General features: G+C 39.6%; 1 protein-coding gene across 1 annotated transcript in view; it reads left to right on the top strand.

Annotated features, from left to right (window-relative positions):
• Positions 1 to 27,580, top strand: part of LOC124605866 (longitudinals lacking protein-like) — a 94,234-nt gene that overhangs the window by 50,507 nt on the left and 16,147 nt on the right. The window contains exon 4 of the mRNA XM_047137813.1: positions 9,941 to 10,082. Coding sequence (XP_046993769.1) covers positions 9,941 to 10,082 — 142 coding nt within the window. The remainder of the gene's footprint in view (positions 1 to 9,940; positions 10,083 to 27,580) is intronic.

Below are 27,580 nucleotides of genomic sequence, written 5' to 3'. Positions count from 1 at the left end.
AACAATAACACTTTGCAACCATTTCTTTCAGGAAATGTTCCACTTATTTTTCAGTATTTCATATTGGGTTCAATTAAGATTGTCAATAATAACTAAAAATATATTAATCTTGAATAAATCTGTTCCTGGTTTCACCAAGAAATAATTTCCTTTTCTTAGTGCACACCTAATGTAATTCAGGATTCATACGAATCGTCTGGCAACAACTTTATATCGGGGGAAAGATGCCCCAGTTTTCACAAAGATATTGAAAGTCACTTAATAAGATCTGAGTGCGTTACCTCTCCAGCCGTAGTAATGTTATGAGCCAATAGTAATTAGCTTCTCCACCCAGTTGATGCCAACAACTTTAGCTAAATAGATGGCATGATTGAGCACCTGAATGATCTCACATAAAACATCCCGTATCACAAAATATGTTTCAGCTGACCAATTTAACTTACTGAGAGTTTAAACAGCAATGGCAAGCATACCCAAGAGAGCTGCAAGTGGTATTGCAGTGTGCGAGCAGTCCAGTGGGATGTGCAAGAGGGTAATTGTCTGCCTCCCTCTGCCCACTGTATAAACTGCAATGGTGGCCATGCTACCTTCTCTCAGAAATTTCAAATGTATCTTAATAAGTGGGCTGTCAAAGATATCTGGGTAAATGAAAAAGTGCCTTACCCAGTCACTTGCAAGATATTGGCTAGTCACAAACCCAATGTACCATTTGGCACCTATAGATCTGTTCTTGTTACCACTTGCTCATGAAGGACACGAGACATCAAATTGAGCTCTGAGGTTGTGAAATTGGCCATTGTCAGGGTAGCATTTCCATCCCCCTGTCAAGCTGTGCAACAACCCATCAAACTCCCACCTTGAGGGGCGAAGCCAACTTTGATGAAACTGGTAGGCAGGAAAGGACTGAACGAGTACTCCCGTGAAGACTTCATACTTCCCTCCACCCAAATAACACACGTGTCCTCCTCTCCTAACTGGAAATGCTCAAAGAAGTCCACCAAAGGCAGATGGTCTTCTCCTTTTCCAACTCAAAGATCCTCTTAGAAGGTGTGACTGTGTGATAGCTTAACCTGGTCGGACTCGGTGTTGCTGGTGCGCACCACCAACCATTTCTCTGCTTTGGACTCCACAGACAGGCAGCACGAGCGAGCCAATCCTTCTATGGACCCCACAGGGCAGCATCCTCCTGCTTCTGTGCCCCGTAGCAGAGACTATTCACATGCTTTCCATCGACAGCCACAGACGTGACACCATTTCATCTCTTCCTTACCATGACTCTACTCCAATGGCAAAGTTCATGGCCTTTGGTCCCACAAAGAGGATTTACGGCTTCTTTTAGCATTGCAGCATACCCCTTGTACTCTGCCTTCAGGGAAAAAAAAATTGTGTTGTAACAACTGCTTTGAGCTTCCACATTTCATCCTGGCTCATTTTGACATTCCCAGTGAGGTCGACATTCCATCTCGTGGGAGCATCATGCAGCCCATACAGGATGACGTTCATAGTCAACCCATATTCCTGACTAGCCACTTTCAAGCTGTTACAGTTTGTCTTTCCCTTCCTCACCTGATTTTTTTCCCCCTCTGTACAATTTATGTCCCTCCATCATTTGACGTCACCAGGGCAACCGCCCTTCAGCTTATCGGGCAGCTACCTCACCAATTTATGCTAATCGGTGACTTTAATGTGCGTCATTCCCTTTGGAGTTCTCAGAACCTGTCAGGGAGGTGTCCCCTTGGCTGATCCTAATGAACTCAACCTCTTCCACCTTAGCACTGCACCAGCCACATTCCTTTCTGCCTCCTTGCACACCTATTACTATTTGGACCTATCCTTCTGCACTGTGTAGCTTGCCCATAGTCTTGAGTGGTCCATTCTCTCTGACGCCTACTCCAGTGACCATTTCCCATGTGCTGTCTATTTACTGACTCCTACCCACCTGAGTGCACACCCAAATGGCAGCATACTAAGGCTGTCTGGCAACATTACTCCTTTCTAGCAACCTTTGAAGAACAGGATTTCCCCAGGTGTGATGACCAAATAGACTGTCTCACAAACGTTACCCTTCTTCTGCAGAATGTTCCATTCATTGCACTTCCTCTTTATGACTCCTTGTCCTAGTACCTTAGTGGACTGAAGCATGTCGCGATGTAATTTGCACATGCAGACATGCTCATCAAATTTTTAACAATCACCTTATGATTGTAAACTGCATTCATTGGAAACAGATGCATGCAAACTGTTGTCTCATTTTTCGGGGTAGGAAAAAAACTTGCTGGATTTAATTCACTAGATCTTTTAACAGTTCCACCCCTTCGTCTCTCCTGTGGGCCAGCTTGTGAAGGCTCTCTGGTACGAAGATCCATTCGCCAATCTCTGGTCTGACAGGCAGATGAGGTTGTCGTGGACTCTATTGCTATCTCCAACATCTTGGGTAGCTATTTTGCGGATATTTTGAGCTCTTCCTAGTATTACCATTCCTTCCTCCACCGTAAATGAGCGAAGGAGGCTCAGGCGATACCCTTTCCTTCTCAGAGTCGCAAGTGCTACAGTGCTGACTTTACTATTAGGGAGCTAGATCCTGCTCTCAGTCCATCCCAATCCATTGCCTCATACCCAGATGCCATCCATATTGAGATGTTGCCACTCTTATCTCTCTCAGGCAAACACTTTCTTCTTCACACATACAACTGAATCTGGCCAGAGGGCACATATGCCAGATGTTGGTGTGAAGCCACTGTTGTACCCATTCCTAAGCCTAGTAAGGAAACAAACCTTGCTTCTAACTACTGTCCCATCTCTCTCATCAACTGTTTTTCCAAGATGATGGAATGTATGATTCATGCCTAGCTGATACGGTGGCTCGAGTCTTGCAATTTACTTATGTCTGCACAGTGTGGATTTAGAGCATGGCGTTCTCCAGTTGACGATCTTGATACTTTGTCCAGCCATGTCGTGAATGGTTTCCTACAGATATTCCAAACTGTAGCCTTATTTTTCAATTTGGAGAAAGCCTATGATACCTTCTGGAGAATTGGTATCATTCACACTCTTCACACATACGGCTTCTGTGGCCATCTGCCTTGTTTCCTTCAGGAATTTTTAAGAGACCCAGATTTTGAAGTTGTGTGTGCATTGGAAATGGTCTGCCTCAGTGTTCCGTCCCAGTTGTCATCCTCTTTGCTATTGCCAATTCCTTATAATTGCCTGTCACACGCTGGGCATCTCCAGCTCCCCTTTTGCCACCGATTGTAGCTCTTCATGCATATCTCACACTGAGCGGCATCTTTGACAATGTTCTGATTGTCTTTACTCCTGGATCGTCAACAATGGTTCTCATTTTTCCACTGACAAAACCATCTGTATGAATTTCTGGTGGCGCAAATGGTTCCTCCCACCATCTTTAGATCTTGGGCCTTTTGCCCCTGTGTTTGTTGAAACAATGAAATTATTGGGGCTTATGCCAAGAAAGGCTACTGGTCCTCCCACGTCTCTTACCTGGTAGCCCACTTTACACGGTCGCTCAATATCCTACATGTCCTCAATGGTACTTCCCGGGGTGCCTATTGAACCATAGAGATGGGCAAAACTGTTCTTTTCAGAGATCGGATCAGAACTGTTCACTCCCTGAAATGAATTACCTCTTTTTCATGACTCACCACTCATTTACAATAGAAAATAAACGGAAGGCACATTGCCCTTTAAACTTGGTTTATTCCAGTACTATACCTGTATTTTGATCTTATTTGATCCTATTTTGAAGTAACACAGATAATGAGCAAGAATTTTGTATTGTTTATTGAAATTTCCACGATATGACAAAGTTTTTGATTATTGATCTATTTTGCACTATCGTGGTTTTTTGGGTGATCGGAAAATGTTGTAACTTGAGATTTACATTAACAATATATTTGGCTACAATGTATTAAAATTTCATTAACCTCATACAAATACATCGCAAGCCATATATTTTTAAAGTGAACGTTTCCTTCCGAAGACGCCTAAAATCGCAAAATCCGTACCAGAATAAGAAAAAAACTATAAATTTGACTGTAAAACGAAAGTGCTGCATATAGCCTTACGCAGAATAAAACAAGGAAAATATTGGTGTATCACATTTTGCGATACGTTTATCGGTTCGCTCGTAATTAAAGCGTAAATTCGAGTGTCCATAATAAAAATCCTATAGTAAGAGGAGTCGTCAGGAACCTAATCTAATCAGTTTAAACAAATAAAAATAAAATAAAAACAAATGATGTATACATAACATAATAATGTAATATACGTAGCGGTATTACTACGAAGAACAAAATCCAGTAGAGACAAACTCCGATGCAGAGCCGCTGAGTCGAGCAGGTCGAGCCGCGAGCTGTATTACTGCATGAGCCGAGACCGCAGAGACCAGAGTGACACCTGAGTCGCTTTGCTCAACGCTCTGGCTAGAGTCGAGATGGTGGGGTGAGCGTTGAGCGGGCGAGTTCCGAGGGTGGGGGGAGCGGTGAACTCACACGCTCCGAGACAAATCGTCTGTTCTCTTGCGAGCAGGTTGTTGCAAGTAGTTCCTATGTTATCCGCTAGATGGCTCTCTGTCCTGTTGCTCACATCAACTGCCCAGAGGGCAGGACGTGCGACTGAAACGATCGCCGACAGAGTGCAATGCGAAGTCAAGCTGCGCCAGACACTGCGCGCGGCAGACGACGCACAGAGACGGCACGGCATATGTGAAACACTAAATCCAATGGGGCACTGCACAATGGAGGCAGCCAAGGTAGAAGCAGGGCAGAGGCCGGCGCTGGCTGTGTTGTGTGGCATGCACTGTGCTGTGACCAGCAGAGGCGCCGCTGATATGCTCCGTCTCTCTCTCTCTCTCTCTCTCTCTCTCTCTCTCTCTCTCTCTCTCTCTCTCTCTCTCTCTCTCTCTCTCTCTCTCTGCCGTGGGAAACGTTTGGAGCTACCGCTCTTTTTTTCTGAATCACTGATTGTTCACTCCTTTGAAAGATTCAACTCTATGAATTAGTTCAAGAGTGCATCCCCCATCTCTATTGAACCACAGTCTTCTCTTTGTATCGGTCTATTGTCCGTTCAAAAATCGACTATGCTTGCTTTCTTTATGCATCTGCACACCCGTCCCTCTTTTGTCGTATCAACAAAATCCACCATTGTGGCATCTGTATGGCCACTGGTGCCTTTCACACTAGCCTGGTTTAGAGACAGTATGCTGAAGTTGCTGAACTACCACTATCCTACCACCGTGACTTTCTCCTCAGCAGGTATGCGTGCTGTTGGTTTGCCACGTGTGGCCTTCCATCCTATGTCTCCTTTTTTGATTATTACCTTGATCACCAGGATGGATTATGTCCCTCTTCTCTGTAACCTCCCGGAGTCTGCTTTCAGCGCTGACTTCAACAGCTTAAGTTCACACTACCTGCAACTTTCCCGGTGGGTGTGAACCGTTCACCACCTTGGCTTCATGAAATGGCCCATGTTAACCATGGCCATTACTCACTTCCTAAGGACACTAATCCAGCCTCACTCTCTCGCCTCCTGTTTCATGACATTCGCATGGAATTTTGCAATAGTACCTCAATTTATGCTGATGGCTCTATGACTGAATGTGCTGTCAGGTGTGTCTTCACGATTGGCCCCCATGTCTTCAGATATCGGCTTCCAACACTCTGCTCCATGTTTGCAGCAGAGCTCATTGCCGTGTATCAGGCCACGGAGTACATCCAGTGACACACACTTTTCAATTGTCCTCTGCTGAGGCACTCTGTGCCCTTCAAAGTCAATGTGCACTGTAAACCAACCATCCCTTAATGCAACGGGTCCAGGTTAACTGTCACTTGCTTACTCTTGGTGGAGCCACTGTGATGTTTATGTGGGTCCTGATCGTGCCGGTCTGCTGGGAAATGAGGCTGCTGACACTGCTGCCGTGGCTGCAGTCCTTGTGCCGCAGCTTGCTAGTTCCTGTATTCCATCCAATTATCTCTGTGTTGCCGTCTGTCAGGGGGAGCTGTCCCTTTGGTATTGCCATTGGTCCTCCTGTCATGGGAATAAGGCTCTCCCAGCAGCTTGGATGACCTCCTCTCAGCTCTCCTGTCGGGAGATTATTTTTACTAGGTTGTGTGTTTGGCACTCCCTTTTTAGCCATTGTCATTTGATAAGTTGCTCTCCCCCACCACTTTGTACATATTGCATCCACGTTTTAACTGTCCATCACTTCCTGACAGAAAGTCCATTTTTTGACCGTTTATGTTCCTGCTTGCGTTTGCCGCCTTAGTTAACAGCCATTTTAGCAAATGACATGCAGGTTGTCGAACTCATTTTATTTTCCATCCATTTAAGCAATATGGCAAAGGCCATTTAAGTTTTAGTTTTGGACCTCCATTTCTGTATGGTGCCTTTAGTAGTCCTTTCTCACAGTCCCTGTTTTTAGCTGTCTTCTCTTTTGTTATTTGGGATTGATGTTTCATAGTTTTTTAACGCCTCTCTGTTTTTGTGTTCTATGGTTCTGATGTGGGCACACACACACACACACACACACACACACACACACACACACACACACACACACACACACAACTGATGTAAGTGTGGAATAGCAATTCTTGTTTTCTGATTACAGTCTATGAATTCCAAATACCAGTCATGTGTTTCATATTTATCAGTCTCCTTACCATTATCACATCAAGTAACATGAGACCCCAATGAAATTTGTCTTTTGTATGGATGAACAGAAAATATTACCTTCATGATTGTCACCTGAAAATTTTTTGCAGATATAAGTATTCCGCTTGATGTTTATTCTTGAATGAATAATATATTCTGTATACTCATTCCTCATGTAAACCACCTTGCAATGTGATCTTCTGAATGTTGTTAGCAAACCTACCAAATTGTAATGATGTTTCACAGCTGCCAATATGTACATTTGTTTGGGAAATGATTTGATACAATTTACAACAGTATTTAATGTAAGCACTGTCACAGCTCCACCACAGTGTGGTTTTAGTACACAATATCTATAACAATAAAAACAGTAAACTTTGACAAAATAATCTAATTGGTGAGAAAATAAATCTACTCACTAAGAGGCAACAGAACACACATGTAAAATTAGGTTATAACCAGCCTAATTATAACCTCCTCCTGTATTCTTGTGTGTGTGTGTGTGTGTGTGTGTGTGTGTGTGTGTGTGTGTGTGTGTGTGTGTGTTGCTGCCACTTGGTGTGGAGATTTTCTATCTATCAAATTGAATTATAAACAATAAATAGTGCATTGAAGATTTAATATGAAACGGAACTGTAGGCAACTGGGGTGTATGACTTGAAAAAGTGAAGGACTGAGGTGGAAGGAAGGTTTAGTTAAGCTGGTGCTGGGATAATGTTCCTTTATTTATTACACGGTACAAAATTTATTTTAGAGTGGCAGTCTGATATTTACCGAGTTAGGTCCCTCGGGGATCAGAAACCTTCAGAGACTGGAGCCCCCTGGAGGCTTGGGCCCCAAGGTTTCTTCACCCTTGCAGCCCCCTCCCCCCTCGCCAACAGTTCCACAATCTTAGCACCTCGAGGGGCCTAATTGTAACATGTTTTCATAACTCCCTGTGTGCAGATACATATTCAGTTCGACTGCAACTAGCACTTAAAATCTGAAGTGACTGAATCAGATTTTGGATGCTATTCCTTAGCACCACCATCCACAATGCTCAATGGTCCCTGTCCATCAGCACATTCATTTAGCCTTCGTTGCTCCTTCAGATTTCCACTTCACTTTCACATCACTGACAGCTGACTTGGGCAAATTTAGGTGGTTTGAAATGCCTCTCTGTGTTAATTGTTCAGGGGACATCCAAAGGCAAGTCCATGTTAAATGTGCCGAGTTCTCATGACTGCCCATTCTGCCAATACCGCTTCTCTGCTGATAAAGCAGTACCACTGCCATGTAGGGTCCACCTCTTGGGAAGTCTAGTGGTAAATTCTGCATTACATAAGACTGTCCAGGTACTTTGATCACATAGTGTATCGATAATTCTCATTTGTGTGATTTCTGTAACCATTAGTCATTCAAACACATTCCGACAAATTAGAATCCACAAATTACAATATATTTTACAACAGTGATGTTCATGAATATGGAGAGGTTTCATCTGGGGAAAGTAGATACTGGCTTACAAAAATTGGAAGTTTGTGTAGATAGCAGTGGAGAGATGCATGGTGAGAATTAGTGGGAGAGACAGGGAAAAAGAAAATGGTCGTGGAACAGTCTGGAGTTGGACACGCGGGGGGAAGGAAGTGGAGATAGGTGGGGTACATAGTCAGGGGAATGGGTGGCAGATGGGGGACCAGAATTACATCCTATAGAGGTGAAGAGGACAAAAACTGAGGTGATAATCTGCTGTGAGATGGGAAGTGGAGGTGACTGTAGCTCGAGACTTGAGTTCCAGAAGTCTGGGGGGGAGGCTTTGTCCAACAGTGGGGCTCCAATGACTGATGATTTGAGTAGAAAATATGGAGGATGATTTTAATTTGAAAAATGAACACTTATGTACAACCTATTAGGGTAGTAATTGAAATGAAATATTAGGGTGCCGACCTAGTTCATAACTAGCCATAGCTGATGAATTCAACAATGCCATATGAAATACTTGGTACTAACATTTTCAGAGGTTCTCTTAACCTTTCTGTGAACAATTGAACATGACGGTCCTGCCAACATGTTCATTTCAGAGTCCCCACAACTGTCAGAAAGTCCAATTTCTGTGTGGTTCTGTGATGTGTTGTTGAGTTTTCATACTATTTGAAAACAGAGGCTGACAATTGGCACTAGAAATATATATTTCTCCTTTGTTGGTACAGTAGTGAGTACAGTAAGTTTTGTAGAAGGAGCTTCCAATCTTTTGCTTTCTAGTAGGTGACAGTCAGTGAAGATATTACATTACATAATTTGCTACATATATAGTCTTTAACATGCATGTTCACTGATGCCTTATTCTTGCAGAGAACTGATATCACTATCTTGTAACTAGTGTGTTCATAAAAATTGACAATTTGATCATTTCTTTACATTCAAAACTCTGTTTCTATATTTATAACTACCACAGCTAACACTACGTGTCTATGGTTGGACATGCCTGGCACTGCAGTAATAGTCTATAAAAACCAACCTTGCTAATTAACCCGTGTATCTATTAATGAAAACCATGTGGAAATCCTGACTGTAGTTTTATATTAGCCCTCACAAATGGGCCAGCCATTGTGGACGAGCAGTTCTAGGCACTTCAGCCTGGAACCGTGTGACCACTACTCTTGCAGGTTTGAATACTGCCTTGGGCATGGATATGTGTGATACCCTTAGTTTAGTTAGGTTTTAGTAGTTCTAAGTTCTAGGGGACTTACGACCTCAGATGTTAAGTCCCATAGTGCTCAGAGCCATTTGAACCTCAAAAATGTACAGTTACTGTTCACCGATATACTATTTTTGTTCTGTCTTAAGAGATGGTGTACTGGAGACAATGGTATTGTTTCTTTTATTATGTCTTGGATGTTTTGGAAGTTCTTTTGGAATCACTTGAGTCTTGACAATCCATTATGGAGCACTCTTTTGAATCAGGGGTAAGGGGGTTATGAAGAATCCAGTCAGCAGAAATAAGATTTCTGAGATCTAATTTATGATACATGAGTGCTGCTAACGTCTGAAATGAAGATATTGGGAGTACATAGTATAGTGGTAACAATTGAAGTACGTGATAATGTGTTGACACATGAGGAGAAAATGGCAGATAAGTATTCAAAGGTAATGTACATACAGTATGAATTCTTGTGCTCTTGATTTATCCTGGGTGCCACTCCCTTTGCTCATAAATTTTTTCCCATTAAGTCTTTCACTAAAGTCTGTTCCCAGACCAATCTGTTTGTCCTTCTGCCTCATCTCTTTATAGCGAGTCCAACAGGGAACTTCCTTGCCCCACCTACCAACCACACTCATGGTCCTATGTACCACCTATTGTGGATAATACATGCACAAGAAGAGAAATGTGTCCAGGTAGCCATGGGCATGAGAACTTCATTGCAACACAGAAGGTACATGATAACGCTGAGCAAGTGAACCTGCTTGCTAATGAAAGCAACGTAAAAATAATCTTGATATGCTGTAGGGTTGTCACTAATATGATGATCATTCTTGAAGGTGCATGTTGAGAACCAAAAGTTGCACTGGCAATGTTGCAGGTACCAATGTTGTGTGTTGCACTCGAAGGAAAAGTTGTGACTGTAACAGCAGTGACTGGCACATGACAGAGACAAGATAAAACAAGTAAGAATGAGGCAAAGAATCACAGAACATGAGAACAAAAGTGTATAGTCATGTGCAACCTAAAGGAAACAGAAGCAATTGTTTTTTGAACATGGAGCAAAAGCCTGCAAACACTGTTTGGAAGCACATGAATGCAGAGAGGAAGGCTACCTGATAGAACACAACACACTGGGAATAAGTTTCCAGTGACAAAAGTAATAAAAAATACACAAGAAGGGAGATGCTCCCGAGTACCCAAGAGTTTCATTGCAACACAGATTGTACATGTTAACATGCAGCAAATGAAACAGCTTTCTACTGGAGGCAACGTAGACGTTGTCCTGACCCACTAAATGATTGTTCTAATATGAGAAATATTCTTGAAACGTCCAATCCCACACTCCTGGGAATATAGTCACAGCACTACAGAGTAGATAGTTGATGTTGAGTCTGGAACTTGGACTGGGTGGTGAGCTGCTGTGCAGTGACCTATAAAGGCTGACCAGTGGAGGAATACTGGAAAGTTGTCCAGTGTCACATGGCTCATGGATGGGAACTATGCAGCAGCCGTCACAGGCAAGATGAGATGCACGGAGTTTGGGTTCCAGGGCTCTTAATATGGCAGCAACAGACAGCCCTGGGTAGTGTGGTATAAGGCTGGATTTCAAGGCAGCGGCCAGATGCTACACCACCCACTGCCACATCATTCTTATTGTGTCTCCTACTCAACCCAGTTACCATACCCATCAGGTTTTCTTCCTGCCTCACCTCTAAAAAGAATCCAGCTGAGAAATACCCCACACCATCTGCCATGCATTCTCCTGGCTAAATGTACCCATCTGTACGTAAAGAAAGGAGTGTTACAATGTATGTGTTCGATGTGGCAATGTTACTGCGTCAACAGCAAAAATGTAATAAGTGACAAAAGTTCTTCTTGTATATTGTGTGGGGTATTCCTAAGAAAAATCCATGATAGTTGCTAGCAGGGAAACCTCACCCATAATTTCCAACTAAGTGCCCTCTTTGAGTAATACAGGATTCATATAGTGTGGGTATATTCCTGCAGTGAGTGATGCTGCATATACAGTCATACACAGAGTTTGTAACTGTAAAACTTGCCACAGTGAGTTAACTCTGTAACATAATATTGTATGTTTTAATAAGCAGATTACTACAGGATTCAAAAATTTTAAAATTTAATAAACAATTACATGAAATGTTGACAGTAAACGTTTATTTGCCCCTGACAGTCTTTAGATAACTGGGCTACAACTGGAGTAAAGTTCTGGTTTTCTGGCTCTTGGATAATAATGTTGATTCTCATACATAATCAAGCAGATTAGATGCTCAGTCGTTCACTGATGTGTAGGGATTCCAAAAGATTGAAATAATTGATTCTGTTCTTTTTCATTTCATATTGAAACAATCTTAATTTCTCATTTAGTTGTTTTAATTTTGCAGATAAAATGTTTGTTATATTAACTCAAAATTTCCTTTTTTGTCAATCAGGATCTATTGAGGACAACGGCCCACCTCTTGCCGCTGACACCCCTGAGACTGGCAGCGCAATTGTGAGTTTCACCAGTAGCAAGAAAGTTACATTTTTTAGCGTATAATTAACCCCACATTCCTTCCTGGGCTCTTTCCAAGGTGCTTACAAATTTCATCAGCCCAGGGTTTCAGCCATTACATTACTTCCTCCTACTGTGTGCTGCCCTGCACGCTTCCAACTTACTTAATCAAACAAACTCCTTTCTACACATCCTGGTTACCACAACATCATTCTCATTATGTCCCGCACCCCAGTTGGTTTCCTGACCCCACAACCTTTGCAACTTCTTCTGCACTTGTAACTGAAATGTCACCTCAAGTTTAAATTCTCTGTCGAACAATCCAAAATGTTTATCAAAGAATACTCACATACTGACTCTTCATTTAGTGGAGAAACTCTCCTTAGTTACTAAAGGCTGTACATGGGTTAGCAGTTAGTATACAGATTCCTAATACACTCAACTTCATCTTCATTCTCCTAATGTAATGGCAGTTCTCACAGTGCTCACAGATCTAAGGGCACGGCATATCACTGAACCAGAATGAGGCGGCATGCAATAAACGACTCAAATCGGCCGATACAGTGAAGCATGATAAAGCACCTATTGTTTTACCACCCTGCAGAGATGCTTCATTCACGTGCATCAGATATCATGCACATGAGAGAGAACTCCTTAAGCATATAAAGTGTAAATCCTTTATTTGAAATAAAAATAACTTTATGGTAGCCACTATCATTCATACGTAATGTAGACATTGTGAAATACATAATGTTACCAAAGTAATAGGTCATATCACAGTTAGTATTAATTAAACATGCCAATTACCACTTACAGCTGTCAAAAATATTTATATGTATTGCAATTACACATCCAAGTACCTTTCTAAAATGATAGAAGAGCCACTCCTCTTGCTACAGTTGCGGCCGGATGAACTTCCTAAAATCTTCTTAACGTACTTCACTGGTTTTTAAATCCATATCACATACACTTCATGGATAGGTCTTATTGTCTCTGGATATCAAGAGTTTCATACACACATTGCTTAATAATTCAATAAAACTGACTTCATGTTCTTAAGCTCATGTATCACAGCTTGTGCAGTGTAATAAAAAAGTAACTGTGTAGCTATTTCTGCTGTTTGGGATTTACTTCAAGTTATATTCAGATAGGTCTCTGGTAAATGAAACAGAATCAAATGATGATTCTTTTGACAATCCTCCATATCTTGTACTGACTTCTTTATGCTGACAGGTGTCCCAACAGCAATGACTCTTATGATCAACAAAATTGCTGTATGTCATACAAATTTCACTATATAATGTCTGCCACATTGATTTACAGTGATTCACATTTATTTTTGAGGAAAGCACAGACTCTTCAGATGACAGGGAGCTACTGGGACTCAGACTGGCTTCAGATTTTGTTCTTACAGACTGATCAACCTTTCCTTTCAGGAGCTGTGAAATAATAATATCTTGCTAGGATACATATAGTTGTAATGGTATCACAGCTTGCTGCCTTGTTAAGCAGTGCATGAAGTTCACTTGGACATGCCTGTTTATAGATGGGAGTGTTACGTTTCTTCACATGTGTCGATAGGTACTTGAGGGTTACTGTATCTGTTGCAAACCATATTAAAGGCCACATTAAAATAAGTGCTAGTCTGTAGAAGCTGAGCAGTTACATTGTGAACTGCACATGTTACTTATGTAAGCAAATGATAATACTTAACAGTGCCCTGTAATTCCTCATTATTTACAACAAGACTCAAAAATCTCGTAAAAATGCCTGAACTGTATTGCATAATCATTAAATGCAGTTCTGTGATGGGCAACTTGATGGAATTTTGTGATGCACTCAAGTCAGATCCACCATCTAACAAAACGTTGTCACATGCATTGGTATGATTGACCTTCATTGCCATTCCCCCCCACCCCCCCACCCCCTCCCACCACCTCACCCCACCCCTACAAAATTTGAAAGGCCAAATTATCGAAGGCTTCGATGTTGTCAGCAATATATCCTGTATTCCTGTTACCCCTGACCTCAACATTTTGCTTCCACCTATCCCTCTCACTCTTCACAATCTGCCACTACAAAACCTTCTATTCCACCAGTGCATCCACAGTCTTTTTTCCCCATCTTCAAATTATATCCTTTTCCTCTAACTCATCGAACATCCTGAGTCCATCTAACTGCCCTACCCTATCCCTACCACTGTGTGTGTGTGTGTGTGTGTGTGTGTGTGTGTGTGTGTGTGTGTGTGTGACACTTTCATCAGTCTTTGTTGTGCCCATCTAACTTATGTCCACTCCCTTGTCAGTAATCTACTGTTATCATAATATTGTCATTATTCCATCCTTGATTTTCCATTGTTTAAATACTTCCTTATGAATGTACTGACATATCTTTCAGTTTACAAAATTTGTTGATCCAAGTTGTAATACTGTATTAGATTGAGATTCTGCAAAATGCTGTTTGGGTACTGTGCAATGAAATGTGTAATTACGTCATACTTGTAACTTTCAGCCAGTTTCTGGTTTTATCAGTTGAAATGAAATACCTCCTCTTTCATTTGAATTGGTTCTCCCAAATTTTTATCCAGGTCTTATTTCCCATTGTTTGGTGTTTCCTTATTCTAGCCTTGTTTGTGGATGATGCTTCTGATTTTTTTTTTCAGTTTCTTCAGTTGCTGTTTTTTGCGTAAAACATAAATGTGCAGAAACTGCTGGCAAGTTAGTGAATGCTGTCTTCTCTTTCTGGGACATAAAATGTATATTTATAGTTGTTGAAAACCAATGGTTCACTTGCTTTGTGATGATACTCTTTAGTTTCCAATGAATATAACTTGATTACCGAGAACAATTTAGCATTAATGAATATGGTATAAACAAGTAAGATGTTGTTGTTGTTGTGGTCTTCAGTCCTGAGACTGGTTTGATGCAGCTATCCATGCTACTCTATCCGGTGCAAGCTTCTTCATCTCCCAGTACCTACTGCAACCTGAATCCTTCTGAATCTGCTTAGTGTATTTATCTCTTGGTCTCCCTCTACGATTTTTACCCTCCACGCTGCCCTCCAATACCAAATTGGTGATCCCTTGATGCCTCAGAACATGTCCTACCAACCGATCCCTTCTTCTAGTCAAGTTGTGCCACAAACTTCTCTTCTCTCCAATCCTATTCAATACCTCCTGATTAGTTATTTGATCTAGCCATCTAATCTTCAGCATTCTTCTGTAGCATAACATTTCAGAAGCTTCTATTCTCTTTATGTCCAAACTAGTTATTGTCCATGATTCACTTCCAAACATGGCTACACTCCATACAAATACTATCAGAAAAGACTTCCTTAAATCAATACTTGATGTTAACAAATTTCTCTTCTTCAGAAACGCTTTCCTTGCCATTGCCAGTCTACATTTTATATTCTCTACTTTGACCATCATCAGTTATTTTGCTCCCCAAATAGCAAAACTCCTTTACTACTTTAAGTGTCTCATTTCCTAATCTAATTCCCTCAGCATCACCTGACTCAATTCGACTACATTCCATTGTCCTTGTTTTGCTTTTGTTGATGTTCATCTTATATCCTCCTTTCAAGACACGGTCCACTCCATTCAACTGCTCTTCAAAGTCCTTTGCTGTCTCTGACAGAATTACAATGTCATCGACGAACCTCAAAGTTTTTATTTCTTCTCCATGGATTTTAATACCTACTCCGAATTATTCTTTTGTTTCCTTCACTGCTTGCTCAATAAACAAATTGAATAACATCGGGGAGAGGCTACAACCCTGTCTCACTCCCTTCCCAACCACTGCTTCCCTTTCATGTCCCTCGACTCTTATAACTAACATCAGGTTTCTGTACAAATTGTAAATAGTATTTTGGTCTTTGTATTTTACCCCTGCCACTTTCAGAATTTGAAAGGGTACTCCAGTCAACATTGTCAAAAGCTTTATCTAAGTCTACAAATGCTAGAAACATAGGTTTGCCTTTCAGTAATCTGCCTTCTAAGATAAGCCGTAGGGTCAGTATTGCCTCATGTGTTCCATCATTTCTATGGAACCAAAACTGATCTTCCCCGAAGTGGGCTTCCACCAGTTTTTCCATTGGTCTGTAAAGAATTCGCATTAGTATTTTGCATCTGTGACGTATTAAACTGATTGTTCGGTAATTTTCACATCTGTTGGCACCTGATTTCCTTGGGATTGGAATTATTATATTCTTCTTTGAAGTCTGAGCGTATTTCGCCTGTCTCATACATCTTGCTCACCAGATGGTAGAGTTTTGTCACGACTGGCTCTCCGAAGGCAGTCAGTAGTTCTGATGGAATGTTGTCTACTCCCGGTGTCTTGTTTTGACTCAGGTCTTTCAGTGCTCTATCAAACTCTTCACATGGTATCGTATCTCCCATTTCATCTTCATCTACATCCTTTCCCATTTCCATAATATTGTCCTCAAGTACATCGCCCTTGTACAGGCCCTCTATATAGTCATTCAAGCTTTCCGCTTTCATTTCTTTGTTTAGAACTGGGTTTCCATCAGAGCTCTTGATATTCATGCAAGTGCTTCTCTTTTCTCCAAAGGTCTCTTTAATTTTCCTGAAGGCAGTATCTATCTTACCCCTAGTGAGATAAGCCTCCACATCCTTACATTTGTCCTCTAGCCATCCCTGCTTAGCCATTTCGCACTTCCTGTCGATCTCATTTTTGAGATGTTTGTATTCCTTTTTGCCTCCTTTGTTTACTGCATTTTTATATTTTCTCCTTTCATCAATTAAATTCAATATTTCTTCTGTTACCCAAGGATTTCTATTAGTCCTCCTCTTTTTACCTACTTGATCCTCTGTTGCCTTCACTACTTCATCCCTGAAAGCTACCCATTCTTCTTCTACTGTATTTATTTCCCCCATTCCTGTCAATTGCTCCCTTATGCTCTCCCTGAATCTCTGTACAACCTCTGGTTCTTTTAGTTTATCCAGGTCCCATCTCCTTAAATTCCCACCTTTTTGCAGTTTCTTCAGTTTCAATCTGCAGTTCATAACCAATAGATTGTGGTCAGAATCCACATCTGCCCCTGGAAATGTCTTACAATTTAAAACCTGGTTCCTAAATCTCTGTCTTACCATTATATAATCTGATACCTTTTATTATCTCCAGGATTCTTCCAGGTATACAACCTTCTTTTATGATTCTTGAACCAAGTGTTAGTTATGGTTAAGTTATGCTCTGTGCAAAATTCTACAAGGCGGCTTCCTCTTTCATTTCTTTCCCCCAATCCATATTCACCTACTATGTTTCCTTCTCTCCCTTCTCCTACTGACGAATTCCAGTCACCCATGACTATTAAATTTTCGTCTCCCTTCACTACCTAAATAATTTCTTTTATCTCGTCATACATTTCATCAATTTCTTCATCATCTGCAGAGCTAGTTGGCATATAAACTTGTACTACTGTAGTAGGCATGGGCTTTGTGTCTATCTTGGCCACAATAATGCGTTCACTATGCTGTTTGTAGTAGCTAACCCGCACTCCTATTTTTTTATTCATTATTAAACCTACTCCTGCATTACCCCTATTTGATTTTGTATTTATAACCCTGTAATCACCTGACCAAAAGTCTTGTCCCTCCTGCCACTGAACTTCCCTAATTCCCACTATATCTAACTTTAACCTATCCATTTCCCTTTTTAAATTTTCTAACCTACCTGCCCGTTTAAGGGATCTGACATTCCCCACTCTGATCCGTAGAATGTCAGTTTTCTTTCTCCTGATAACGACGTCCTCTTGAGTAGTCCCCGCACGGAGATCCGAATGGGGGACTATTTTACCTCTGGAATATTTTATCCAAGAGGACGCCATCATCATTTAATCATACAGTAAAGCTGCATGTCTTCTGGAAAAATTATGGCTGTAGTTTCCCCTTGCTTTCAGCCATTCGCAGTACCAGCACAGCAAGGCCGATTTGGTTAATGTTACAAGGCCAGATCAGTCAATCATCCAGACTGTTGCCCCTGCCACTACTGAAAAGGCTGCTGCCCCTCTTCAGGAACCACATGTTTGTCTGGCCTCTCAACAGATACCCCTCTGTTGTGGTTGCACCTATGGTACGGCCATCTGTATCGCTGAGGCACGCAAGCCTTCCCACCAACAGCAAGGTACATGGTTCATGGTCCATCAGTTACAGAAAGGATATTGCTGCTCATTGTAAACATGACATGTGGTCTACAGCAAAATGGAGCACCCTGCACAACATGGAGATAAACATAACATGCCCAAATTCAGTGACTGCTTCACAACCCTGGCCCTCTGCATTGTCTCGTACACCACCAGCTTTTCTGAACTGTGAAGATTGGCATTATCCTTAAAACATATTATCTGCTCCCAAAACCTACTGTCCCCAATCATCTGCCAAATAGTTCCCTGCCATCCTCCCCCCACTGTCCTACCACCTCCTCCTGAGCCACATCCCTGCATCCCCACTGTGGGCAGCTCTCTGCAAGTGCACCAAGTCCCTTCTACTTTTCTGTGCTCCTCTCCTTTGTGCTCAATTTTATTTTCCCTCCACTTCCTCCCTCAGTTTCCTGATGCTACATCAGATAGCCTTGTCAGCCACCTCTAGTCCCCACACACACCACCAGGTTGCACTGTTTCCTCCTCTACCACCCGTGCCGGGCTGTCCCCCTCCCTGCCCTGCTCCACTTCAGATCGTTCCTCCTGTTCGACATACCTCTGGCCTGAGCAGCCAGAGATAGTGTGCGTGTATGTGAAATGATTTAATAAGATCCTGCTATGGTGGTCACTGAAGGCCCAACACTCCACGAACCGTGGTCCGTGCCTAGCCAAGGTGGCTTAGATGATACAGCAATACATATATCTGTACCATATGTACAATCACAACATGGGTGTATGTCTGGAGATGTTAGACTAACCTGAAGTTCTCGAAGAATCCTTCCTTTTCAGTAGTTGTAGTGGAAACTGCCTGTAAGACTGGTTTGTTCTTGTAACATCTGCTAATACGGCCTCGATGTGCTGGTCCCATGAACAGCTGTGGCTGTGTAGCTCTACTGTGTAACTTAATTCATTAGCACCCAATTAATTTTTAGTTAACATATATTTTGTGTTTTTGGGAAGCAGTGCTCTTGTAAGAAGGCACCAGTACCACTTTTTATCATGCACTGCATTGGTATTGTAGTTGTGGGAGGAGGGGCAGAATTAAGAGTAGAATACAAGTGGTTAGCTTTGAGAAGTGAAATAATGAAGGCAGCAGAGAGTCTCACAGGTGAAAACAAGACTATGATGAAAGGAGAATGCATTAACATGAAGCAGGTGAAATGAATAGAAATATGTAGAAAATATTGACAAAAAGTGGAAAATGGCTACGCATGGCCATAGGAGTGTGCATAATTATGGTAATGACAGAAACCTCCAGTAGTAAAATTAGAAACTTTGGGCGAAAAGAGGAGCATCTGAATGAACATAGTGTTCTGATGGCAAGCCAGTAATAAGCAAAGAAGAGAAAGCTGGAAGGTTGGACGAAAAGAGAGGGTTATGTTATAGGAAGAGAGGGATGCAGGTGAACATGAGATGAGGGATATGATGATGCTAGAAGAATCTGACAAAGCACTGAAAGACCTAAGTGGAAACAAAGTTCCTGGAGTAGATGACAATCAATGCAAATTATTGAGACACATAGGAGAGCCAGCTATGTCAAAATTATTTCTCCTTCTGTGCAAAATAAGAGATGGGGGAAATATCTTCAGATGTATGTCAGAATGTAAAAATTCCAATTCCAAGACAGTTGTGTGCTCACACATGTGAATAATACTGAGCCATCACTGTGCCACAGTTAGAAAGTAAGTCCATTATTAGGTGCAGAAGAATCAAAAGCTGTTAGAACATTTTCTCTGGGAAGGTTAGTTTTGGTTCTGGATAAATGTCAGTGCTGACCATAGAACTTGACCAAGAAAGTACTTTGAAGAAAGGCAAACCCACATTTTTATCATTTATAGATTTAGTGAAAGCTTGAAAAAAAAAAAAATGTGGATTCGACTCGACTCTTTGAAATTTTGAATGTGGGATGCATAAAATACATTGAGCGAAAATTGATTTGCAACTTGGGAAACATACCATGGTTACAAGAGGAGGACATAAAAAGGGACATTGTACATCAAGAGGGATACAGGACTATAGCCTGTCCTCAATGTCATTCAGTATACATCTACAGTTACACTAAATGCAAAAATATGTGTAGTGCATGATGGAAGGTACTTTCCACTGTATCAGATGTAGGGTTTTTTCCTATTCTGTATGTGTATAGTTCATGTAAAGAATGATTGCTTAAATTCGGTGCATTTATTTGAACTAGTCTTTGTCTTCACGATTCCTATGGAAGTGATATGTTAGCGACTGTAACATTTTAAAAGGGTTTTTACTGTGTTGTCTAGGATGGGCCACATGAGGTTTTTTTTTTATTTTTTATTTTTTTTTTATGCAGTGTCTTTCATGCACTGATTTCATTTCTGTTATTCTAGCAATGAACTGCATTATGCTGCCTGCTTTACTTCTGATGGGTTCTGTTTCATATTCCTGAAAATTGTTACACCCAGGTGACTGGAAGAGTTGACAGATCCCAACGGAGTCATTAATACATAGAATACCATGCTTTTCCTGTTGGTTTTATCCACAATTTTGAATTACCGAACATTCAAATTATGTTCCAAACATTTCACCATTTTGAAAACATTTCAGGGTATGGCTATTTGTGCAGATTCTTTCAGACTATACTTATCTATAGACAAATGCATGATCAGAGATTATTAACACCTGAAAGTTTATTAGGATACAACATTAACAGCAAAGTTGTTAACATCCTTTCTTGGGACACACGTGAAGTTAGTTTCACATCTGTCAGTGACTCTCACCTGAGCTAACTTGGTGTGTCCTACCTACCATAAAATCCCAATACAGTTGTAAACTTTGCTCAGTTCCTCATATGTTCATGCTTTGATATTAATTAAGCTTAGATGTGGTATCAAGTCAATCACTTCTCAGAAATTCACAAATACTGCACCTACCTGACTTTCTTGATCCTTGGCTTTCAGTATCTCAATAGAGTAAATTGAGAGTCGGGTTTCGTATGATTACTGTTTTTGGAATCTGTGCTGATTTTCATAGAGGAGATAATTCTGTTAGAAATACTTAATAATTATGTAAGTCACAACATGTTATAAGATTATGACAAATGAATGTACATTGAGGAAATTATGAAGGAAACAAACAAGAAATTTGGAAAGAAAATTAAAGTTTAGAGGCAAAAAAAGAAAAAAAATGGTGGATTGCATGTGACACAGTTATTGTGTCAGAGATGGCATAGGACTTAGAGAAGCTGTTGAAGGGAATATTTAGGTTCTTGAAAAAGAGATTGAGAGTTGAATACCAACAAAAGTTAAACAACAGAAGTGAGGTGATGTTGGGTGAATCAGATTAGAAAAAATATACTAAAAGTACTAGCTTTGTTTTCCTATTTTGACAGAAAAATAAATGACCATAGTAGAGAGGATATAAAATGCAGACTGGCAATAGCAAGGTAAGCATTTGTGAAAAAGTGGAATTTCTTCATGGCTGATGTCAGCTTCACTGTTAGAGACTTCTGTGAAGGTACTATTCTGGAGTAAATAGAAATGTGGATGATAAGCAGTTAAGACAAGAAGTGAACAGAAGGTTGTTAAATGTGGTCCTACATAAGCATGCTAAAAATTAGATGGATAGATCGAATTACAAATGAAGTACTGGATTGAATTGAGTAAATGAAACTTATGGTATAATTTGACTAAAAGAAGGGGTCAGTTGATAGGATACATTGTGAAACATAAAAGGATTGTCAGATGGAAGTGAAGTGTGAGAGGATAAAAGTTGCAGAGGGAGTCCAAGGCTTAGATGCAGTAAGCGGGTTCCACTGATGTGGGTTTTGGAAGTTTCACACATATGAGGAGGAGTGCACTGGATAGACCATCACGGATAACTACATCAAACCATTCTTTGGACAAATGACAATGATAAGTGATTGTATATTTCATGTGTTGTCCTTTTGAGAGCTGGATGTGCTCCCATCAGAATCTCTCTGTCTACAACACTGTTTTATTTTACATCTATTTTTCAGTAGTCATTTTCCTATCAAAGTTTCCTTACAGTATTCATCCTATCATGAATTGTTAGAAGATTTCAAGTACAAATATCTTGAACTGAAAAGAAAGTGTACAAAAAAATGTGACATACATGTTGTGTGTTATGACAGTTTACACGACATCAGAAAGTAGCAAAGACATATTCACTGTGTAACTGTGAGAATTTCAGGTAAAAATATTCACAGTTGCAGTGGCGTAGCGTGGTTGTAAAGGTTGAGGAGACTCTACAGTTATTATTGGGAGACAAAATAGTACAGTAAACAATAATTTAAACAAAAGAAACAAAATGCATCAAATAAAGCAACAAAACTTACTACTACTACTACTACTACTACTACTACTGCTACCACTACTACTGCTACCACCACTAATAATAATAATAATATTGATAATAATAATAACTATTTTCTTCAAGAAAGGATGACTAATTTGTACAACTTCAGCAGCAAGAGAAGAAGCATTTATATTTTCTTGTACACAAGTGCAATGCACCTGTCTTTTCTTAACACAAATAAGTTTATAACTTGGTCTACAAAGATCTGATCACTGGATAGCTCTCCAAGTAGTGTCTTTTCTATTGCTAATGTGCTCTAACATGACAGCCAGGTGTTGGACATTGAATTTCTTAAATAATTGTATTGTATTGTATTGTAGTGCATTGTATTTATTGGTCCAGTAAATCTTACATGTACAGTACAGCACATCAGATATTGGACAGGTCAAAGTATATCTTACAATTAAAACACTTAAGAAACTAGAAAATTATGTTCACAAAATTTTACAGCATTTCATATACTGGGCAAGTCAATGTGTAAGTTATAATTAAACCACATTAGAAACTTGAAGTTTACAACTGAATACATGTATAAGCCAATATTAATGATAACAGTATTTGCATGATCCTCACTTAAGCTCTAAGGATTTTTGAGGAACTCTTCTACACTATGAATTGACTTGTACACTAGAGAATTACATTCACAGAATTTTACTTCATATACTGGGCAAGTTGGTATACAACTTATACTTGAGCCCCATTAGAAACTTGATAATTACATCTGAATGTATTTATAGGCCAATATTAATGGTTACAGTATTTGCATAATCATCACTTAGACTCTCGAGGATTTTGGAGGAACTCTTCCACACTATAAAAGCAATGCGTCAAGAGATATTCTTTTAATGCTGCTCTAAAATTTTTTACATCAGTCTTTACTTTAATTTCTCTTGGCAATTTATTGTAGATAATTTTTCCATGGTGTAATGTTCCTTTTTGGCACAAACTGGTTTTTGTATGGAGTAGATAAAAGTCAGTTTTCTGTCTTGTATTATGATGATGAACATTTTCATTTTTGGGGAGGATTCTAGGATTTATTATTGTATATTTCTTTATAAACATTGCACTTTCAAATAGGAAAATACATGGAAGGGGAAGAATCCCCATCCTTTTAAATAATGGTCTACATGGTTTGTTCCTTTTTATTCCAGCCATGATTCTCACTATTCTTTTTTGCATCCTGAAGAGTTTTAGGCAGGATGGCGAGTTACCCCAAAAAGTGATCCCATATTTTAGGACAGAATGTACATTAGAATAGTAAACTGTCATTAGACATGAAACTTCCTGGCAGATTAAAACTGTGTGCCCGACCGAGACTCGAACTTGGGACCTTTGCCTTTCGCGGGCAAGTGCTCTACCAAGTCATTAGACAGTCCTTATGACAGCAGTTTTCTAGCACTCTCATTAAATAACACATGGTACTTAGCTTCTTTAATATGTTGTCAATGTGAGTTTCCCATCTAAGATTATCCTGTAGCCAGACCCCCAGAAATTTTGTATTAGGCACACTTGCAATATCTGTGTCTGACATCTGAATTCTTATATCCTCTTCAATGTTTCTCTTGACATTATAAAAATTTAATGCTACTGTATTTCTTTTATTTATTATTAGTTTGTTTTGGTTGAACCAGTTTACATTATTTGTTAATGCCTCAGACAGTCTTGTTTGTAGTATCTCTGCAGTCTTCCCGCTGACTAATATGTTTGTGTCATCTGCAAACTGGATAGTACTATGGTACTGGTTGGTTGATGTTAGGTCATTTATATATATCAAAAATAGGATGGGGCCCAGTACCGAGCCCTGCGGTACTGCATATTTTTACTGCTTTATAATCAGAATAGTGTCTTGTTGATTTATTTTCTTTATGAAAATGTATTTCTACTACTTGCTTGCGGTCAGTAAGATATGATCTAAGCCAGCTGTTATACATACCTCTGATACCAATTCTTTCAAGCTTCTGCAGCAATAGTGTGTGGTCTATGATGTCAAAAGCCTTAGACAGATCAAGGCATATGCCAGTTACTTTTTGTCCACTATCAATTTTTGTGAGTACTTCACCCAGAAATTCGTATATTGCTGTTTCTGTTGATCGGCCTTTCTGGAAGCCATGTTGGGTTGTGGATAATATTTTGCACTTTTCTAGAAAATCTAGCAACCTCTTATAAAAAAATTTTTCCTAGTATTTTCGAAAATGTAGATAGCAAGGCAATAGGTCTATAATTGGCTATGTCTTCTTTCTTACCCTTTTTGAACAGTGGTTTTAGTTTCACTGTCTTTAAGCAGGAAGGAAAGACTCCATTTGTTAATGAACTACTGAAAATGTGGGCTAATGGTATTGCAATGAGGTCCCCCACATTTTTAATGACATAATCTGGAATCTCATCCACACCTGTTGAAAATTTTGTTTTTAACTCTGTAATTGATAGTATAATTTCCTTAGGGTTGGTTGGAGTAAGAAATAGGGAGTTGCAGTTTCTATTTTGATTGGATGGTGTTGTAGCAGGATTTTTATTTGAAGATTTTATGTCAGATAGTAATTTTTTACTAATATTTGCAAAGTATGTATTAAAAGCATTGGCTACTTCTTCTAGATTTGTAATTTTTTTTGCCATCTTGGATTACCTGGAGATTTACATTTTCGGAGGTCTCATTTCCTACTTGTTCTCTGACTATCTTCCACATGGCTTTCATTTTGTTCCTGGCCATTTTTATATGGTGATCATTTGTTGTTTTTTTAGATTTTTTTATGACTTTGTGAAGCACTCTCTTATAATTCTTGAAATGCACCAGAAATTCTTCTGTAACATTTTGTGTTTTTGAGATTTCATAAAGTCTCCTCTTTTCAGCACATGATATTTTAATGCTTTTAGTCAGCCATGTAACATCTCTTTTTTTAGTTTTTAATGTTTGGTTTTTAACTGGAAAAGAAATATTGAAATAATGGGAGAATATTTCCATGAACATGTCAAACTTTTTACATGTGTCCTCATAGTTGTCTATATCATTCCATGTTTCTTTTTTTCAGTAAGTGCCTGAAGTGTTCTAGGTTGTGCTTGCTAAAATTTCTACGTTTTCTTGTCATTTGTTGTTCAGTATTTCCTGCAGTGTCTACTGGGAATTCAATAAACTGTGCATAATGATCACTGAATCCAGTATTCATATTTCCAGATTTGTATAAATATTTATCTGCATTTATTAGTATCTGATCTATAGCACTGCTTGACGATTTGGTGACTCTGGTGGGGGATTTGATAGTTGTATGTATATTGTAGGTTTTTAATAAGGCCTCAAGGTTTAATCTGTCTTTTGAGTTCTTGTTGAAATCTATATTAAAGTCACCACATATGATGGTTGTTTTACTAACTATTTTTATACTGTTAAGTGCCTTCTCAAGATTTTCAATGAAGGTAGTTAAGTTTCCATCTGGGCTTCTATACATGCAAATAACAATTATATTTAAATTTGTCAGTTGTGTAGCAGAAATTTCAAAGTTTTGCTCTTCCCCTAGCTGGTTAGTGAACTTTAAATTTTCGTGTTTGACGTCCTCTCTAACATATATGCATGTTCCTCCATGCATGGAGGTTTTCCTACAAAAAAAAAGATGAAAGAGTAAAGCCCTCTATCCTTGTGTGATGTAACATATTTTCGGATAACCAGTGCTCACTGACACATATAACACACACTTCTTTTAGTTCATCTGATAACAATATTTCTATCTCACTAACTTTATTTGATAAGGATTGTACATTTTGGTGCAGGAGCATAAATTTCGACGATGACGTATTTACTAGGTTGTTTTGGCCTACCTTATGTTCGACAGCTGCACATGACATATCATTTTTAACACTTTTACAATTGAAGTTTTCTTTCCAGAGCGATGTTTTAGAAGATGAAATCAATATTTCTCTGGAATCACTTGCCATAAAAAACGTTGTGGTTCTTTCCTGTTTTGTGTTGGGCGAGTTGACTTGTAGTGTGATGGCGTTTCTGCTGTAATTTTTGGAGTTGTAATTTGAGGAACTGCAACTAGGCTAGATGGGGATCCTCTTCTTGCCGCTTCAACACTTCCTGAAGTCATTGGAGTAATATGCTCTTCATTTGAAATTGGTGATTCCATTGCTGCTGCTGCTGCTGCAATTGGAGGCTGCACTAAGCCTGGCTGATTTCGGTTCAATTGTTCCATGATTTCATCGCAGTGCTACTTTCCCTTTCATGTTTCTATGCAATTCATGGGTACTGAAATCTTCTCTTTTTTGACTGTCTGCATTAATATATGTCACATTGCTGAAGAGGTACATATTTTCTCGAACTTTCGGCTAGTTGCTTCGATTTCTGCATTCACACACGATATTATGATGAGATCATGTCTCATAGGGATGCTTATTACGAAAACTTTCATGTCCATAACTTTTGCCAATGTTTCCCTTAAAGATCGCAAAGCGAATTTTGCCTCGTTCTTGTAGACATCGTTTGCGCCAGCTAAAATAATGCAAGAGTTAAAACTTCCATGGTTACTGTGTGTGTCAATATGCTGAGTAACTTCTCGCAGTGGAGCACCTGGCTTCACAAATCCAATAACACTTTCATTTATTAGTTTTTCGTTCGTGATCTTTGCCAGTCCTTTTCCATGACTATCAGAAAATAAATAAATAATGCCAGCATCTTGTTTTTTACGTTGACTGTTTTCGGTTCCGAAACTTTCGTTTGTATATTTGCTACACTTTGTCTGTTCGTTTTTTCTGATAGCACACTGAATCTGTTTTTGCACACGATATTAGAATCAGTCAATAACTTTCTTTGAGAATTTGACAGTTTACTTTTCACTACCGGTATGTTTGAAAGTTCGTGATTTCGAGGAAAGTTTGATCTGTTTCATGCTTTTCCGCTACCATGCTAGAGTTGTTTGTTTGCACACATTTTTGTTTACTTTCAGTTCCTTGCAACAGTTTTTCTTCAGATGGCTGTATTCCATGATTTACTACACTCGATTTTTACACACTATATTTTTGTATTAAAGTTACACTGCTTCTTTGAGATTTATCTTCCTGGATAGAGTTTTCGTCGGTCACTGATTCCCATTTTCCTGTGGAGGCCGTGTCGTCTTGCTTCCCATATTTTCCCGATTGAAGTTCTTTTATATCCTGTTTTAGAGTATCATTATGAATTGTAGACTTTTTATACGTTCATTTAGCTTTGATATCTCGTCCTT

Source organism: Schistocerca americana, chromosome 3 (genome assembly GCF_021461395.2).
Source record: "Schistocerca americana isolate TAMUIC-IGC-003095 chromosome 3, iqSchAmer2.1, whole genome shotgun sequence".
In the NCBI taxonomy this organism is placed as follows: Eukaryota; Metazoa; Arthropoda; class Insecta; order Orthoptera; family Acrididae; genus Schistocerca; species Schistocerca americana.
Note: the sequence above shows the minus strand (reverse complement) of the source record. Positions and strands in the feature narration are given on the sequence as shown.